The 18,633-nt window shown below is 39.9% G+C and overlaps 4 protein-coding genes and 1 pseudogene across 5 annotated transcripts; 2 read left to right on the top strand and 3 right to left on the bottom strand.

Moving 5' to 3' along the window:
• Positions 1-72: 72 nt before the first annotated feature.
• On the top strand, positions 73-3,443 carry LOC111802278 (U-box domain-containing protein 40 pseudogene; annotated as a pseudogene). The gene is made up of 2 exons (XR_015422339.1): positions 73-321; positions 755-3,443. The product of XR_015422339.1 is annotated as a U-box domain-containing protein 40 pseudogene (transcript).
• A 92-nt stretch (positions 3,444-3,535) lies between these two features.
• LOC111802295 (peroxidase 31-like) lies at positions 3,536-4,635 on the bottom strand. Its single transcript, XM_023686609.2, has one exon. It carries the CDS (start codon positions 4,591-4,593, stop codon positions 3,628-3,630), a length of 966 nt encoding a protein of 321 aa, XP_023542377.2. The 5' UTR covers positions 4,594-4,635; the 3' UTR covers positions 3,536-3,627.
• Positions 4,636-9,045: 4,410 nt separating this feature from the next.
• Positions 9,046-11,575, top strand: LOC111810589 (xyloglucan glycosyltransferase 4). The gene is made up of 4 exons (XM_023697322.2): positions 9,046-9,726; positions 9,814-10,122; positions 10,196-10,600; positions 10,674-11,575. The coding sequence occupies exons 1-4, from the start codon at positions 9,094-9,096 to the stop codon at positions 11,313-11,315; spliced, it is 1,989 nt and encodes a 662-aa protein (XP_023553090.2). The 5' UTR covers positions 9,046-9,093; the 3' UTR covers positions 11,316-11,575.
• Positions 11,576-12,861: 1,286 nt separating this feature from the next.
• On the bottom strand, positions 12,862-14,107 carry LOC111810600 (uncharacterized). Its single transcript, XM_023697333.2, has one exon. It carries the CDS (start codon positions 13,552-13,554, stop codon positions 13,003-13,005), a length of 552 nt encoding a protein of 183 aa, XP_023553101.1. The 5' UTR covers positions 13,555-14,107; the 3' UTR covers positions 12,862-13,002.
• A 467-nt stretch (positions 14,108-14,574) lies between these two features.
• On the bottom strand, positions 14,575-17,807 carry LOC111788905 (WAT1-related protein At3g28050). Its single transcript, XM_023669480.2, has 7 exons — positions 17,510-17,807; positions 17,362-17,427; positions 17,158-17,271; positions 15,926-16,163; positions 15,320-15,478; positions 15,079-15,230; positions 14,575-14,945 (listed from the first exon to the last, which is right to left on the bottom strand). Exons 1-7 carry the CDS (start codon positions 17,698-17,700, stop codon positions 14,750-14,752), a joined length of 1,116 nt encoding a protein of 371 aa, XP_023525248.2. The 5' UTR covers positions 17,701-17,807; the 3' UTR covers positions 14,575-14,749.
• Positions 17,808-18,633: the final 826 nt, after the last annotated feature.

Below are 18,633 nucleotides of genomic sequence, written 5' to 3'. Positions count from 1 at the left end.
CTTATTGAGAGTGGAGTCATTGAATACCCTATTCATAAGGTATTGAGAATGGAATAAATCAATACCCAATTCATTAGGTCTCATTAGATTAGAATTTCATAAAACACAACTAGATGACAAATCTTTGAAACTCATCACGTCTTGAATTACACCGATACGCTTGAACCTTGAGATGAGACTTGTTGCTTTTGTGCGTTCTCTCACATGCCAGGTAGTAGAACAGACCGAGAAGGCTTCATTATGACTCTGCTGATGCTACTCATGCTACAAACTAGAGCATTGTGGAAGAAGGAATTGTGACTGGCCACACCAGTCGAAAAGGTACTTCATATATCTTTGCTTGTTTGCTTCAATGGCTACTATTTTCTTATTAACATCTGAATAAGAGGAGATCAAGAAGATCGGCCACATGTAGTGTACGTTTCTGGTGATGATCTTTCGTGGCTGCTTCTGTTTTCATCTGAAGAAAACAGGGGAGTTTTCTGTAAGAAAAGAACATGGGTAGCTAGTGAAGGTTTTCTCCTCTCTCCTCTCTTAATGTGAACTTGATCTGTGTTTATTCTTTCAATTTGTTCAAAAAGTGATGTTGGACCTTACTGGAATTAGAGCATCAGATTCCTCGATGACAATGATAGAGTGCTCTTAGAAAGTCTATCAGTTACTTTTAAATAGTTTGCTTTTACACTTTACATCCATGCCTCCTTGAAAGTCCATTGAGAATAAAGCCAAATGGATTGTTTTGTTTATTGCTTAGAGAGAAGTGAAAGCAGAGCGGAGTGGTAACATGTGGACTAATTGCTTTGGCTTACAGAAGAATGGAAAGCAGTAAAGAGTTAAAAGGTACTACCCTTTACCCACTTATTTAATCTCATACCATAAAAAAATTGAGTTTGTAGTTAATTGCACTGTCAAGTTCTCTCATTGTATCTTTAGGAAAACTACCTTTCCTAAGGTCGGTTTATTACAGGCTTTAGTGGGGCAATATGGTGTTTTAGAGATCATATTTTGTTGCACCACTTTAGTTGGAATTTTTATTTGAACTTTATATGGTTGTTTTCATTAATAACCAAGGATAGGCTTTTGTTTGGAATCTAAAGGGAGGGCCAAACACATCTCATATGGTACTAACTTAGGAAACAGTCAAGAAAAAGTCATCTGCCACTTTGTGCACAAAAGAACCCTTTTTGTAAAGTTAAAAGGACATAATTGAGATTTGAATTAGGGTTAGGAAGAGAAAGTAGTGTGGCCAATGTTCTTGATCTTTCTTTACAGTTTGAATTGACTGTCCACTGATATTTAATCAATTTATCATTTTATTGGAAGATTGTAGCATAAATATGAGGGTTTTTCTAAATTTCTTAGGTGAGTAGAAAAAAAAGATTTTAGAAATTTAAATTTCTTTGCTTTGCCTATTTATTATGAGGGTTTTCTCTTACCTATTTATTTTTATTAGTTTAGAACAACGATTAGTTATTTGTTAACTTCACCAAAACTCAGCCGCTGTTCAGTTACCCACAGAATTCATGGATCTTCAGGATCAATTCATGTAGCCGTTTCATTGACGAGTCACAGAGGCCATCTTCTTTGCGGTCGTTGAAAGGGTTTTGTAGAGAGACTGGAAGTCTGAAATGGAGTTTCAGGAGGGTTTGATGAAGTTTATGGTCCATAGACATACTCAACCTATTTGGGCTTTCGAGAAAAATTCTCCATCGGTTGCAGTTTCAGAGATAACCAGTAGTCCTACACGGAAATGGCGGATCTTCAGTCGGTCGTCTTCTTCCCCATTTTCGTCCAAACCCCAATTGAAGGAAATACCGAAAGAATTGCGCTGTCCCATTTCGGGGTCTTTAATGGCGGACCCTGTAATTGTCTCCTCTGGCCACACATTCGAGGCCGCCTGTGTTCAAGTTTGTAAAGATTTAGGCTTCAAGCCGACTTTGTTAGATGGTTCGAAGCCGGATTTCACCTCTGTAATCCCGAATCTGGCTCTGAAATCTACCATTTTCAACTGGTGTAAAAACTCCTCCTCTGAACCCCCAAAGCCACTCGATTTCTCCTCCGCCGAAAAGCTCGTTGGTAAGTTCATGGCAGACCACAGGAAAAGCGATGAAGAATTGATTCAAGGGGTTGCAGAGAATCCTGTGGTTCGATTCAACCACACCGCCACCGATGTCACTCGTCGGGAATCTCATTTCTACCCGAGCTCCGATCAATCTGTCGCCGCCGTTCCGAGTCTGCCCCTTCCTCTCGCGACTCGACCGAGTTCTTCCTCTGAAAGTGAGATCTCTACTCTGAACTCCACTGAAGAAGAAGAGATCCTCGCGAAGCTCAAAAGCCCTCAGGTTACTGAGATTGAAGAGGGTGTGGTTACGCTGAGAAAAATCACGAGAATTCGAGAGGACACTAGGCTTTATCTCTGTTCCCCTTTGATTCTCTCTGCTCTTCGGTCTCTTATCGTCTCAAGGTACAGCAGCATTCAGGTGAATTCAGTTGCAGCACTTGTGAATCTGTCCTTAGAGAATATGAACAAGGTCAAGATCGTACGGTCGGGATTTCTCCCCAATTTGATCGATATTCTTAAAACGGGTTCCCCGGAGGTTCAAGAACATGCCGCCGGTGCCATTTTCAGCTTAGCTCTCGACGACGACAACAAGACGGCGATCGGCGTATTGGGTGCTCTGCCGTCATTGATACGGCTGTTGGTATCCCACTCGGAGCAGACCCGACACGACTCGGCTCTTGCTCTGTACCACTTATCGCAAGTTCAGAGCAACCGTTCGAAGCTAGTGAAACTTGGGTCGGTGCCGGTTTTTCTCGGGATGGTGAAATCCGGCCTCATGGTCGGCCGGATTTTTCTGATATTGTGTAATTTAGCAGCGTGTTTCGAGGGTCGTGCGGCGTTGTTGAACTCCGGCGCGGTGGAATGTTTAGTGGGTATGTTAAGAGAGAACGAGTTGGACTCCGAGTCGACACGGGAGAGTTGCGTGGCGGTTCTGTTAGAACTGAGTTACAGTAATTTGCGGTTCAAAGGTCTGGCCAAAACCGCCGGAGCAATGGAGGTTTTCATGGCGGTGGAGGAAAACGGAAGTGAGAGATCACAAGAGAAGGTGAAGAGGATCATGGAGTCCATGAAAGTCAGAGAGGAAGAAGCTGAGAATGTGAATTGGGAGGAACTGCTAGACTCGGGTTCTTCCAGCAGCAGCCAAACTCGGTGTCGACTGGTCGACGGAATGGATAGGTCCTCCGCCAACTCGTCGGAGTTCTGAATTTGTACAGTTTGGATTTTTTAAAAAAATCATTTTGGGTTGTGAATATTAGTGAAAATAAACCTTTTTCTTCTTGTTCTTCTTCACTTGGTTCCTTTTTTGTTTCTTCCCAGTGAAGATGCCAAGTGAAAGCATTCTGGTTCATTACAATCTGAAGAACTCCATTTCTTAAAATTATGATCTGTGGGTTTGTTTATTTCATTTCAGTTGAATGCTCGTAAGATTCATTCATGATTTTGATGAACCCAAGGAACAGAACAATGGCGATATCTTCACTTTACTTTGGATCTTATAATAATCAATCATAAACAATCAAAAAGAGGGGTATAGAATCGAAATTGGAATCAAACACGAATTTAGATCAGTTAAAGGCATCGCACCTGCGTCTAATTTCTCCTTGGTTTCCCACTTTGACGCCATAGCCACCGAGCTTCACCATTGCTCGAGAAAACGCCTCGAAGAAGGCTCTCTCATCTGCAGCGTAGTTCTCCACCCACGGCCGTGTTCTTGAATCGCTGTAAAATCCGCCGTCGGATTTCAAAACCCCTAACCCCTTCTGCAAATTCTTGAAATACATGTTGTCGAATTTGTTCGGCGTCATAATGTCGTTGAAAACGGACAGAGTCGGATTCTTCTGGTAATCAGCGCAAGCTCTCTGTAACCCTAATGCGAATCTAGGGTTATAATGGCTGTCATAGGGCGGCGATTTGCTGTAATTGAAGATCCCAGACGTGAACTCCTTGCAGTGCGAGAAGCCAATCGAATGAGCGCCGCTTAACGCCACCATTTCCTGAACGGAAAATCCTCTGGAGCCGAACATTCCAATGATCTCAGAGACACTCATGGAGGGCCTGGGGAGAGTGCCTTCAATGGCGGCGGCTCTGGAAATTTTAGCGTCTTTTCGGCCGAGAAAGACGGTGTAGTACGGGCCGCCAACCATAGTGAGGAGGTCGCGAGTGGCGGTGGCTAGAATGTCAGCACAGGAGACGGTGTTGGGGCAAGAGAGTTCGAGGGCGGTTTTGGCTCGGACGACGACGTCGAAGGCGTCGCCGGGGAGGGAGAGGTTGATGTCAGCGTCGCGCTCGGCGGAGTTGAAGGGGGTGGAGGAGATGAGGATGGAGGCATCGCAGCCGTTGGGGAGACAGTCGTGGAAGAAGAGGCGGAGGGTGGCGGCAGCGGTGGTCGGGGTGGTGATTTGCTTGTTGGTGACGGTGTCGCGGATGATCTGAGAGAATGCAGGACAGGAATTGCGGTAGTAGTCGGCGGAGAGAGTGGCAGTGGCGGAATGAGTGAAGGCGGAGAGGAAAAGGAGAAGGAGAAAGGCCATGGCGGAGAGAGAGAAACAGAGAGAGAAACAGAGAGAGAAACAGAGAGAGAAACAGAGAGAACTGAAGAAGAAGAAGAAGAAGCAGAAGAAGACGACAGAGACTTGAGAGGGCCCAGTAGGTGAAGGATTTTGATTGTTGCGGCCATACGTTGGGTGCCGACGGCGTGGTGCAGGCAGGTGGATGAACCCAAATGTCTCTCACCTCACTCTAATCTCTATGGACAAACCTTACATCGCTTCCACTGATTTCACCAAACATGTCATCCATATGCCTTTCAGTTTCCTACTGCATTTGCATGTGATGCTACCATCTTATCTTGGTCCCACATTTGACCCGTTACTTATTATCGTTAGTCTTGCAATTTTAAAATGCATGACATCTTAATAAAGAAATATTTTGTTCTCTCCTCCAACCAACACGTGGGATCCCACAATCTATTCTTTTGGGGTCTGTGTCTAGCTTGCACACCATTCGGTGATAACCTCTGATACTATTTGTAACAGTCAAAACCTACCGCTAGTAGATATTGTCCACTCTAGTTCATTACATATTGTTATCAATCTCACGGGAAAAGGTTTTCACACCCTTGTAACAAAATGTTTAGTTCTCTTATGTGGATCCTTCGTTGATTGGAGAGAGGAACATAACATTCTTTTCCTTACTAGACACGTTTTAAAATCGTGAAATTGACAACGATACGTAACGGACTAAAATAAGCCATATCTAGTGGCAATAGACTTGATTGTTACAAATGGTATTAAGAACCCGACTTGAGTTGTTGGATCCTCAAACTGATAGAAGAAAATAAAGTTGCATGAAAGTTGGTAGATACTAATGAAAACTTAATTGGAGGTCCACATCAACAGCTGAATAGCAACTCATCTTAACAGCTAAGAAGAGCTTGGTTGATGCAATTGAGTGGCCCCTTTCCATTGTTATATCACACATCTTCATCATCATTAAATGGGTATTTGAATTCCATGTTCCCAAGAACTTCTACCACGTGTGGACATTTTGAAATGAAATAAAAATCAAAGTATATAAGCAATGTGACTGATCAAGTTGGATACGTAGTGGAAAGTTGTGCATTGAAATTGAAGTGGGTATCATAATAAGAAGAAGAAGAAGAAGAACATGAATTCATGAAGCTTTTTATTTGCAAGCTTTGACATTATTATTGACTAATGGGAGTAATGTTGTTGGACATGAAGAACATGATCCTACTCCCTCACTCAGCTTCAGCTTCAGCTTCATGTCTTAATTGGTTCACTGCTGATGTGATCACCCTCAACCTGCCCCTCAACCTTCACATTGCTTCTCACACAGCCACAAGACGGGCACGCTCCCATCCATGGGCACGACGAACCCTGGCACCCCGACCCACTGCAGCATCTGTTGCCTGGATTCTGCACACACCCACCTCCATTTTGCACACACCCACCTCCATTTTGCACACAAGGAGGGTTGTTGTAGTCGCCGCCACCACCACCGACACCGACACCGCCGCCGCAATTCCCGGTGTGGTCGAAATTGCAGCAGTCCTGCGCGTAAGGCAGAAGATGGCCGACGATGTCACTCTGGGCAATGGGGACGTGGAGAGGTTCTTGATTGGGGAAGGCAAGGTGGAGGGTGGAGAAGAGCATAAGGAGAGTGAGGAACTTGGATTTAGAGAAGGCCATTTGTAGTGGTGGTGTGTGTGTGTGTGTGTGTGTGTGTTTGAAAGGGAAGATGGGGCATGGCCTTTTATATGGGCTTGATGGGTATGAAGAAAATGCATAGGCAACAAGAGCGTTGTGTGTATTCTTCTTTAATTTCTTGGAATTCGGAGGCCATCATTGTGTGAACTCTTTCTTATTATGTGCTGCTGCCATTCAATTGCATATAACAAATCAACATTAGATTACAATTCATATTTCAATCATTTAAAAAATCACATTATGTTCTGGGTGCCTAATAAGCCCATAACTATTAGGCCCACTTTCTTGCCAGCCCTAAAAATGGTTAAAACGTAGAAACTCGTACGGGAGAACGAAACATTTCTTACTCCTCATAAGGGTGTGGAAACATTTTCCTCAACAGACACAAACCTTGAAGAGAAACACGAAAGAGAAAACCCAAAAAGGTAGAGAGTTAGCAATGGGCTTAGGTTGTTACAAATGGTATGAAACTAGACACGAGATAATGTGTCAATGAAGACATGGGCCTAAAGGGGTGGATTGTGAAAGAAGACATTAGTTGGAGAGGAGACCTCTCTCGAACCGACACATTTAAAAATCTCGAGAGTAAGCCCAGTAAGAAATAGGAGACCATTTTAACCAACCCATTTTAAAATTTTGAGAGAAAGTCGGATGGAAGACAATGATTTAGATAGCTTAATGGTGTGTATATATCGTACTGACACTTATAACTAATATAGAGTCATTTGAATTGGTGTAACTTACCAATATTTGAAATTAAGTTTTTGCACGAGAGGGACTAATAAAATTTCAAAAGAACCGATAGACTCTAAATGGTGTGGTGGAGCCAAGAGAGAGAGAGAATTGAGAAAGGGTTTAGGGGCATGGTCTTCTGGTGAGAGGGCAGAAGCCTTAAATGTGTATGTCTTTGTTCCAACCCTCACATGTTTCTACTTTGTCTATCTTCTTTTTCTCTTATAAACCTCTCCCGCCCCACCACCACACACCTCTTCCTTTCGAGAGAGAAGAACGGGGAGGTAGAGTTCGAGCAGGAACGTTGAGAATTATTGAGAAAGGAGTTCCACTAAGGTAAGGGATTCATAATAAATTTATAAGAGATTATACTCAAAGTGAACAATATCATACTAATAGAGGTTGGACTTGGACTTGGACTGAAGGAAGGGAAGAAGATTTATGGAGTTAGGAGCACATGGGGGCGAGTAATTAAGGAAGAAGACAGGCAATTTGGTGATGTGAGTGTGTGTGGCCAATGAGAGAAGTCGAGTTTATACGAAATACACTTAGAAGTGTGCAAATTGAAGATTCCAAGACAAATGGCCATGTGTTTGATTTGATCTGATTATAGATCGTATGATAAGAAGTATCATATGCTTATGTTTGGAAAATGATTGATTGAGATGTGAATCGGGTAATTATGGTCATCATATTATATTATGATAATGTCTAAGCAATAATTCTTTATTTTTAAGAGGAAAACTTTATTATAAAATTGAATGTCAGATTTATGATATATTAAAGCATAATAAAATATGGTTTACTTTAGATGACATAGAGTTAAATCTACATAAAGTGAGACATTGGATGCTGAGCTCACTATTATTCAATGCAAAACTTAAATTAACTTAGCTTACTCTTAATTAAATTCCCTCCCTCCTATTAAATATCATTAATTAGTCAAACCTATAAATTACTATTTTTCTAACTTTAAAATTTATGAATTATTAAACTAGAAATTATAAAAATTAGACGTGACACACGAGTAAATAAGGGTACATGAATGAACCGAAATTACATCCGAATAACTAACATAAAATAATTGAAAGACACTATTTATACCAATAAAGGGCATATTTCAACTCAAAAATTAATATAATTTCATTCCATTAATTTGGTATAATAAGTGACCCACTCAACTATAAAATGATATCTAAAATATGCCCCCACAAAATACCAATATTGGCCTTCCTCCACCGCCAATTAGGTGTATGGCCGATCGACATGCATTACGTATCACAATCACACTTTTGTGAAACTCACATAGCAATTGTGTAGCGCATTTACTCTTGTTTTGTCATTGAATAAATCATCAGTGATACAAAGAATTTATCTCGCAACTTCTACTCCGGTTCTTGAAAAACATGTACATAATAATAGACCACATGACAACATGAAAGTATGATTAAGTGATAGAGAGAGAGAAAAAAACAATAATTTAAAAAGGGGAAATTGTTGTCTTAATAATTACATAATCACATACACAAACCTTAGCAATATAATAATTAGTTAATGTAATCAGATTCTCATTAAAGTTAAGATAATAGATCAGATACCATTTTTCACATAATTTTCTACATTTTTTTTTTTTTTTTTTTTTTTTTTTTTGAGTTTTCGTTTTCATTGAAAAGGTGTTCTTAATTTTGTTCTGAAATTGTTCTATTCTGTTACAGTAGGGCTGATTGTAATGGCCCTACTCGACAGAAACAAATTTATTTTTTCGAAAAAAAAAAAAAAAAAAAAAAACCTTTGTTCTTCCTTTATGAGTCGTTCGGCTGAGCAAATTGAGATCCATTTCTTCTCTGTTTTGTTCTGTCAACTCTCATGGGAAACTCCCCCTCACCTTCTGGATTCGGTTTCCCTTTAATAATTTAAACCCCATTTCTCAGATCTCTCTTCCCAATACTACAAATCACACTGTTCTGACGATTTCTCCTCTTGTTTCTTCTTCCAACTCAAAATTCCCCATCTGGGTGTTTCTTCTTTTGCTCTGTTTCTTCCCAGTTCTTCATTTGAATCCATACCCAGATGGCTCCCACCTCTCTTGTGGTCACAATCGAGAAGAACTTACTGGAAATCAATGGCTCTGATTCTTTGTTGCTTCCCGAGAAGCAGAAGGCTGCCAGTCCCAAGCAACTCACATGGGTTCTTCTCCTCAAAGCTCACAGAGCTCTGTTTTTCTTCTCGTGGTTCGCTATCACTGTCAAGACTCTGTTTGCTTCTGTTAAGAAGCGCATTGCTCATGCGGATGTTAACGAAGAGGGTTCCAAGAGTCGAGGGAAGTTGTATAGGTTCATTAAAGCTTTTCTCGCTATTTCTATTGCCGGTTTGATTGTTGAACTTGTTGCCCATTTCAAGAAATGGAATCTGCGAATGATTCAGCCATTGGAGCTCGAAGTTCATGGGCTTCTCCAATGGTTTTATGTCTCCTGGCTTTCGTTTCGAGTTGATTACATTGCTCCATTGGTGTTAATGCTTTCTAAATTCTGCATTGTTCTGTTCATGATCCAATCTCTTGATCGCCTTGTTCTCTGTGTTGGCTGCTTTTGGATCAAATTCAAGAAAATCAAACCCATCATTCAAGATGACGCTTATGATTTGGAAGATGCTTCAACTTTTCCGATGGTTCTAGTTCAAATCCCAATGTGCAATGAGAGAGAGGTAATGAATCGAAAACTTCCCTGATTTCACTTTGGAGCACTAACACTTGATCTGATCTGTTGCGATTTGTTATCACCATTGAAATAGGTTTATGCACAATCAATTGCTGCTGCTTGTGAGCTTGACTGGCCGAGGAATCGGATTTTGATTCAAGTTCTTGATGATTCAGACGATGGAAATCTTCAGCGTTTGATCAAAGAAGAAGTTCTGTCATGGAGTGAAAAGGGTGTTAATATTGTTTATAGACATCGATTGATCCGAACTGGGTATAAAGCTGGGAATCTCAAGTCCGCCATGGCTTGTGATTATGTTAAAGATTATGAGTTTGTAGCTATTTTGGATGCTGATTTCCAGCCCAACCCTGATTTCCTTAAACTCACTGTCCCCCATTTCAAGGTACTTATGAACTTTTCTTAATCAACGGAACCTTTTGTGGAAGCTTGCTTACATGTTTTGAACATGCCAACAGGGAAATCCTCAGCTCGGTCTCGTCCAAGCTCGGTGGGCGTTCATTAACCGGGACGAAAACTTACTTACACGACTCCAAAACATCAACTTGTGCTTCCATTTTGAAGTGGAGCAGCAAGTTAATGGGGCTTTCCTGAATTTCTTTGGATTCAATGGAACGGCAGGCGTTTGGAGAACGGAAGCGCTTGAGGAATCTGGTGGCTGGCTCGAGAGGACGACGGTGGAAGATATGGATATTGCAGTTCGAGCTCACTTGAAGGGATGGAAATTCATCTTCCTCAATGATGTCAAGGTGCTGTGTGAATTGCCTGAATCATATGAAGCTTACAAGAAGCAGCAACACCGTTGGCATTCTGGTCCAATGCAGCTCTTCAGATTATGCCTTCCTTCCATCATTACTTCAAAGGTAAACTCTCAAACACATTCCTATGTCGTATGATCGACTCGTTGAGCTTAAACCGATCGCCTGGATTGTGCAGATATCAATATGGAAGAAGACGAACTTGATATTCCTGTTCTTTCTCCTGAGAAAACTCATACTTCCCTTTTACTCATTCACTTTGTTTTGTGTCATACTTCCATTGACAATGTTTATTCCAGAAGCAGAATTGCCTCTCTGGGTAATCTGCTACATCCCAGTCTTCATGTCATTGCTAAACATTCTTCCATCCCCTAAATCCTTCCCTTTCTTGATCCCATACCTCTTGTTTGAGAACACCATGTCTGTCACAAAGTTCAACGCCATGGTTTCGGGGCTATTCCAGCTCGGAAGTTCATACGAATGGATTGTGACTAAAAAGACAGGACGATCATCCGAATCCGACTTCCTGGCATTTGCCGAGCGCGAGTCGAAAACTACAAACGAGGAGAAGATTCTGAGGAGACATTCGGAGTCGGGACTCGAGTTGTTGAGTAAATTGAACCAACAAGAGAAGCAAATGGGTTCAAAGAAGAAGAGAAACAAGGTGTATAGAAAAGAACTGGCTCTTGCTTTTCTGCTGCTAACTGCATCAGCTAGAAGCTTGTTGTCAGCACATGGAGTTCACTTCTATTTCTTGCTATTCCAAGGTTTGTCATTCCTGGTGGTGGGTTTTGACTTGATTGGTGAGCAAATGAACTGAAAAAGTATCATTCGGAGTGAATTTGATGAAGTTTCTTTTGGTGTTTTAGGCCCTTATAAAAAAAAAACTGGGCAGAAATGAACTAAAAATGACAGATTTTCAAAAGGGTATTTGGTGTTTGAAAATTGGTAGATAAAGATTTTGGAGGTTTTTTGTTCAGTAAATTTGTACAATATAATGATACGATATAGTATTGTTGGTATATGGGTTTCAAACACAAAATAATGGGAATTCTGAGTCTAAGAGAGAAGTTATTTTGATGTTGTTCTTGCTTCTTCTTTTTATTTAATATACTATAAAACTCCCCCTAATCTCGAACAAATTTGTCCACCAGTTGTTCTCGAGTCTTCTTATATCCTATGGACACAAATCCGTGTTGTATTATCTGAAGAATGAAATGACAAATCACTTTAATATGTTTAGTTCGCTCATGAAACACGGAAAAAGTTGATCTTGTATGTTTCTTAGATCTTGCCCAAACTACGCTTAAAAAACATTCGAACTTTCGAATGACCATGAACTTTATACAAGATTTCATGTCCAAGGGCTGCCTGCTTGGTTCTTGCCATGTCTGCAGAAGCAGAAGCTCAGAGCTATGACTATGGCTCCAAGAGTTAGGACATTGATGTGGCGTTGGCTTGCTAAAGCCAATACGACACTCTAAAAATTGATAGCATTTCAATATGGTTAGAGAGCTTACTTGCACGTCTTCTCCTTGGCCTTTATATAGACATGAAGCACAAAAACTCACCCTTACGAGCAATCTGAGTGGTCCAATAGGTGTGAAGTTTATCTTCACTAAATTGAAAGAAAAACATGAATATGAACAATTCAATGAACATTATATTCATATAATAAGTACAAAAGGAAAAAAAAGAATGCTTTTATATCACTTTCAACATCATCATTATCATCACTTATAGTATGAACTTATTCCTTGAGCCCCTGATATCACTTTTTTAGCTATCTCATGAGGCATAGAGACTTGAAAGCCTCCATGTTTTCTATGGAGTAAGTCTCTCGTGATCTAAGGCACATCGAGGTGTATCGAGTAAGCGATTGATAAACTCATACAGAATAGACAACTAACCAGAGAATGTATATAGATAATTCAGGAAACAGATGAATCAGATCAACCCACGACAACCTCAACGACAGACTGAACGAGGGTAGCTAAAGCATATGCTTAACGAGAAAGAAACACGAGTACCGACATGAATACAGTGGAGATGAACATCAAGTAATAACAGAGAAACTCAGAATGGTTAGGCCATGGAGATATGGTTTGAATCAAAGATTCATTAACAAACATATGAGATTGAAATCTACCAAGCATTGTTTAATTCAAATACCTCTTTGAGTTAGATCTAGAGCAGAAAGTTTTAATAAGACTTTGGTGTTCATGATGCATTGCATACTGCAACTTGCAAGAACCAGCGTTTATCCAAGAGAAATTATATGTGAAAGGTGTAAACCTTTAACATTCATTTCATGTTTCAACAGAATCCAATGTGTTTATTAAATGAACTAGCAAGTAAGATTCAACTTGAATATAAAAGAGATCAAATTCATAACATGAAATACAAAATGCATCCTTATTTGTAATGCTCTAGCGCCTAAACAGGACCTCTAAAACAGCTACAATAAATTTAAGGTTGTACAAGTTCATAAGGAAGAGGTATCAGATTCAAGCTTCGAGAGTGTTGCCAAGAACAAAAGAGAAGAGCTCTCGAACAGGGGAAAATTCGACCAACCCAATATCAATTGCATACCCGGATACTGGTAGCTTCAAATCCCTTAGAACACAAAATGCCTCAGCCATTCGAGCCTTGGGCACCTCCTGAGCAACAGAGCAATGGGGAATCCAGGAGCCAAGGCGATATTCCTCTCCAGTTTCAATTCCTTCTTTCCTCATTGCTTCGCACAATTGGGACTGGAATTGGAGGAGTGAAATCGAAGGCGCTGGACCGAGAAAGAGAATGTTGTTGTCATTGGGAAGGCTGCCAATTGACGCTAAGGACAAAGGCAAAGGTTCCTGTTTCGAAGCGAAATTCTTAACGATGGATTCAACTTTTGTGGGTTCGAGGAAAGGGCTGGAAAATAGGGTAATGTGAGGGCGCGATTCAATTTCGATGAGTTGGGTACTGATTTGACGGCGAGCTAGTACATTCCAAGCCTTGAGAACCTGATTTTCAAGTGCCGGATCGAAATAGAGCTCGATCGCAAACCCTTGTGACATCGCCTTAGAACACAAACTCCTCAAACTAAATTAGTGAACAACGGGGAGAAATAAACGAAACCCAGAAACAAGGAAATTCGAAACCCTAGAGATACAACACAAAAACGGAAGAGAACACAAAGACCCAGAAGAAATCGATGAACCCAGATGCCCAAAAACCTAAATTTAAGAGAAAGAGGTAAAAGAGAAATGGAAAATACAATTTGAAGACGAGAGTTTCAGAAGGTTAGCGAAAAGGGGATTAAGAAGTGGAAGAACAAAGGCAGGTAAAGCGTTGAAGTGAAGCTAAGAGTGGAAAATGGATGGGAAATTGAAAGAGGGATCAAGGGAAAGGCTCTGCAAGAGACTGTGGGAGTTGGAAAGCCACTTGCCAAGAGCCGAACCAGATTAGATGTCCGCCGAGTGGATCGAAACGAGGAAGACACAGGGAGGGAGGGAGGAAAGAGGGAGGGAAAGTGGGCATCGGTCGGCCCGCTTAAACCTCCGAGCCAACCAGCGTTGAACTTGAACCCGTTTGGTAGACCCAATTGTACCCAATTGTTCTTCAACACTTCTAAAGTTGAGTATGAATTTGAATTTCAATTTGTTTCTCTTTTATATCCTACCACTAGCATGGTCCGGTTAGGTTGTACCATTCTTTTGGGGTCCAACATTTTTGCTGGCACTCGTTCCTCTCTTCAATCGATCTGGGATCTCACAATCTACCCTTCTTGAGAATCAGCGTTCTTGTCAGCACTCATTCCTATCTCTAATTGATGTGGGATCTCACACTCCACCTCTCTTGTAGCCCAGTGTCCTTGTTAGCATTCATCCTTCTTGGAAGATCTCACAATCCACCTTCTTCGTAGCCAAACGTTCTCACTGACACTCATTGCTCTCTCTAATCGACGTGGGATCTCACGTCAATCTTCTATATCAAATTTATTAAGCTAATCTTCAGTTAATCAGTGTCAAGTTAGAGCGCGTTTATAGTATCTTATGAGATAATAGATTCAGTTTGTATGTATGCACAAGCGCTAATGATTTAAAATTACGTTGATAAACACATTTGGTTTTACAGGGTCGATGTTAAAGATATTTACAACCCTATGACATGCTTTGACCACTAACAAATTTTACATTTTTCCTTGCATGTTTGGCCATAGCCAACGCTTGAAGGTAAATAAAAGCTGTACCAGTCATTTTCATGGCCTTTTCATACATGATCTGAACTGTATCTCTGTGTGTTGTAGTTTCCAAGAAGCGGTACTTTCTGATCTTCATGTGGTTCCTTGTCATCACTAACATTATGGCTATGCCTTTCTTTTTCTTCTTCATCGCCCACTTCTTCTCTTGTTTTTCCCCACATTACAGTATAAAACCCTACGGAAATTATGGATGCTCCAATAAGACTGCAACACAACCAAAGTTCAACCTTCTTCAAGTTAGTTTAAGTGGTAGAAGAATTCATGCAAGAAACTTGAGGTTTTAGAGTTACAAAAGGGAAAGCTAATTCCAGAACTCTCCCTCTGTTTGTTGTCATACCTTCCAAGATATAGAGAATCACCAAGAAACAGAACACCCATTACAATGGCGACGACAATCGACAATGGCTTAAACATCGCTACAAACACCGGCCCTTTCAACCGGAGTGCCCATGTATGAACTGTATTATTCAAACATGATCCAAAAAGTCCCTGAAAGTATAGAAAAGAAAAAAAGAACAAAGTTTTGTTAGATATCATTGTGAAATGAATTGTATTGAGTGGCTTTTCTTGGTTCTTACGGAGCATAAAACAGAGGCCAACGCTGTATTTTGCCTCAAAATCCAAGCACTTGGATCTGTCTCTAAGATCACGCCTACAACTGCAGCTATGAAGGCCACAGTTATGTTGTAGAAGAAGATCACTGTTGCCTCTTCTGGGTATTCCTTCATTATTTTTGTCTGAAAAAATGTTCAACAGTTTCAAGGTTGGTTATATTCATATTGAAGTTTCCTCACAAAATACAGACGTAGAACACGTTTTGGGGCATCGACTAAAGCTCTAATAGTACAACTTTTAAAGTTAGGAGACATCCCATTGAAGTAAGTTAGGGAGAGATTTCTACATCCTCCTAAAAAATGTTTCGTTCCCCTTTCCAACTGATGTGAGATCCCACATCGACTAGAGAGGAGAATGGGTGCCAACGAGGACACTGGCCTCAAAGGGGTTGGATTGTGAGATCACACATGGGTTGAAGAGAGGAACGAAACACTCTTTATAAGGGTGTAGAAACCTCTCCCTAACATACGCGTTTTAAAAACCTTGAGGGAAAACAAAAGCCCAAATATTACAATATAGATAGCGGTGGGCTCGAGCTCTTACAAAAAAAATATGAAGATGAAATTTACCTGAACAATGTACCAAAGTGGAACCAAGATATATTCAGCAGTCAAGAGAAGGCTGCCAATGACCCAATTAGAATCTGAAGAGGTAAGTGGATGATGGAGGGAAAGAGACGTGGGTGGTGAAGAGAATATGACCCTTGGACCCTTGTAAAGCGTCACTACAAATGCACCTGATATGGATATTATGGTGCCCATTACTTTTGCTTGACTGCTACTGCTCTTCATCACCACTTTCTCCATCCTTTCATCATACACGCATAATCAAATTATTGAATCACAAGGATAACAAACCAACCTATCTTATTTTTAATGGACAACACCACTTCACATGCATTATCAGATTCTTTTTCTTGAATTATTCAGATGAACAAGCCATAAGAACTCCACGACTTCATCCAAGTTAACTTCATCAAATTTACCAATAATTTGCATAAAAAGGAATAAAAGTGTCTTATCAAACAAATTTCAATTCATCTTTAAATTTTCTAATTGGTCAGGGAGAGATAGCCTCTCTGTATCTTTCTCCAATTTGGCAAGTGACCACTTTTTTTGTGGCTTAAAGGCTCAGGATTTTACACAGACGTGTGTTATACATGCTCCTCATACTTCACAAGCAAAAATAAAAAATAAAAAACGACAAAAATAAAATGGATATTTTAATGATGATTTTGATGTTTTTTTGAAAAAAAAAAACATTAAATTTGATAATAAAGTAAGTAAGTTTGTGACCATCTCCTAATAATTTTAATCACATAACTTTCATTATTAGATATAAGATTAATTCCTAACAAGTTTAAATAAAAGCATGGATTAAAAATTCTAATTAGATAAACTTTTGTGATGAATCATGACTTATAAATTAATAAAAGAAGTGGATCGATTTAAATTTAAATATAGTTTAATATAGAGATTTTATTAATATTTGCATCACATTTCAAGGAAAGCCTGACCTTGGGAAGAAAAAACAAAAAATATTAGGCGGCCCCACTTGTTGAAAAAATTGTAGTGTGGGCACTTTAATAATAAGACATAATAGAATAGACTTTTTTTTTCTTTATAGAAAAGAAATAATGAATTTGAGTGTAAAAGATGGAAATGGAAACCAATATTATTTGAAGTAATCTTATGATCCACACAATTCATTATAATACTATCATATAAATTAATATATTTTTAAATAAGTTTTGGTTTCAATTATTGTATTAAAAGAGAAAGAGAAGTGGGGGAAGAGGAACCTGAAAATGATGGCGAGAATGAAAGTGAAAGCAGGAACAAGGTTGCTGATGGCGGAAGCAAGAGTCGGAGAACTGTAATTGATTCCCGTGTATCCCATTATCTGCGAACAAGAACTGCAAACAAACTTCCGATTCAATTCAATTTTTCGAAGAAAAGCAAAATCAATTAAATTCCATATGAATTAGGTCACAGAGATGGAGCACCCGATGAGTCCGAGAAGAGCGATCTTCGAGAGTATAGAGAAATTGAGCGGTGGAAGCCGCGTGGATCTGCAAAATCAAAATCTAAAAATTACTTGATCGAAAGAAAGAAAGAAAGAAAGAATTAATCGAGAAAGAGAGAGAAAAAGACCTGCGAGAGATGAAGGGAGAAGGGAGGAGGAAGAAGGCGGCGAGGGAGTAAGAATAAACGATGAAGACGTGGTGGCTCATGCCGGAGGCGGTGGCGGCTTTGAAAAGAGTGTTGAGACCAACGTTGATGCACTCCATGGTTACCATCGCCGGAAATGGCAGAACGCCTTCCATAAAGTAACTTCCCGCCATCGCGACTTTATTGCAGAGTAGAAAGTTCAGTGGGGAAATGCTCTGTTATTGAAGACAACTGGACAGAGTCCGGAGCGGAGGGTTTATATATAAATCAACTCTCAAAAATATATATTTAAAATAAAAAAACAAACAAAAATTGTTGGAAATGATGTAATAAAGAGACCATCTGTGGACGGTTTGTTGCATGCATGCTAGGACACCAAACTCTCCTCCTGCTTCTCAATTTAAAAACGTATTTATTAGAGAGAGTTTTCTATATCTTTATAAAAAATAATTTATTTTATTCTCAACTGAATATTAATATTTAAATTTTTTATTGAGTTATCGGAAAGAAAATTGTATTACAGAAAGTTAACTGGTGAGAGGGCATTAGGTCACAACCATGAATAAATAATAATAATAATAATAATATGAAGGTAATGCCTTCCTAGTATAGTTCAATGCATATAATATATAGTTACCTCATATAATATAATAATAAGGAAGGCGTAGATGGTGTGACATATTAGTAGCAGGTGGATCCAGGCCCAAGCCCAAGCCCAAGCCCAAGCTAGTTTGTTTGAAACAGGTTCATGGAGAACCATCTGGTCTGTGGAGATGAATTGCCCACAAGGCCCTACAACAAGATGAAATCCCTCATCGGAGCTTTGAAACTTTCATACGTACTTCTTAAGTGAATATGGCCGGATGGAATTCCATAGCCATGGCAGCACCTCCTTCAAATAAGAACTTTGTATGGCTGTGCACGCCCTCATCCTCCTTCAGCTGCTCTATGAACAACAAGTTGAAATCGTTGTGTTTGACACGTGAGAGTTGAACTCATTACTCGGAGATCTTTTTGTTCATTATTATATATCAGTCTAAGCCTATCACTACTAAAGTGAAAAGGTTAGGATTTAATGGGAGAATTAAGCGAAAAACCTATAAACA

The sequence above is a fragment of the Cucurbita pepo genome, chromosome 1 (genome assembly GCF_057944985.1).
Source record: "Cucurbita pepo subsp. pepo isolate OVF chromosome 1, ASM5794498v1, whole genome shotgun sequence".
NCBI classification, from domain to species: Eukaryota; Viridiplantae; Streptophyta; class Magnoliopsida; order Cucurbitales; family Cucurbitaceae; genus Cucurbita; species Cucurbita pepo.
This window is presented reverse-complemented; position numbering and strand designations above follow the sequence as displayed.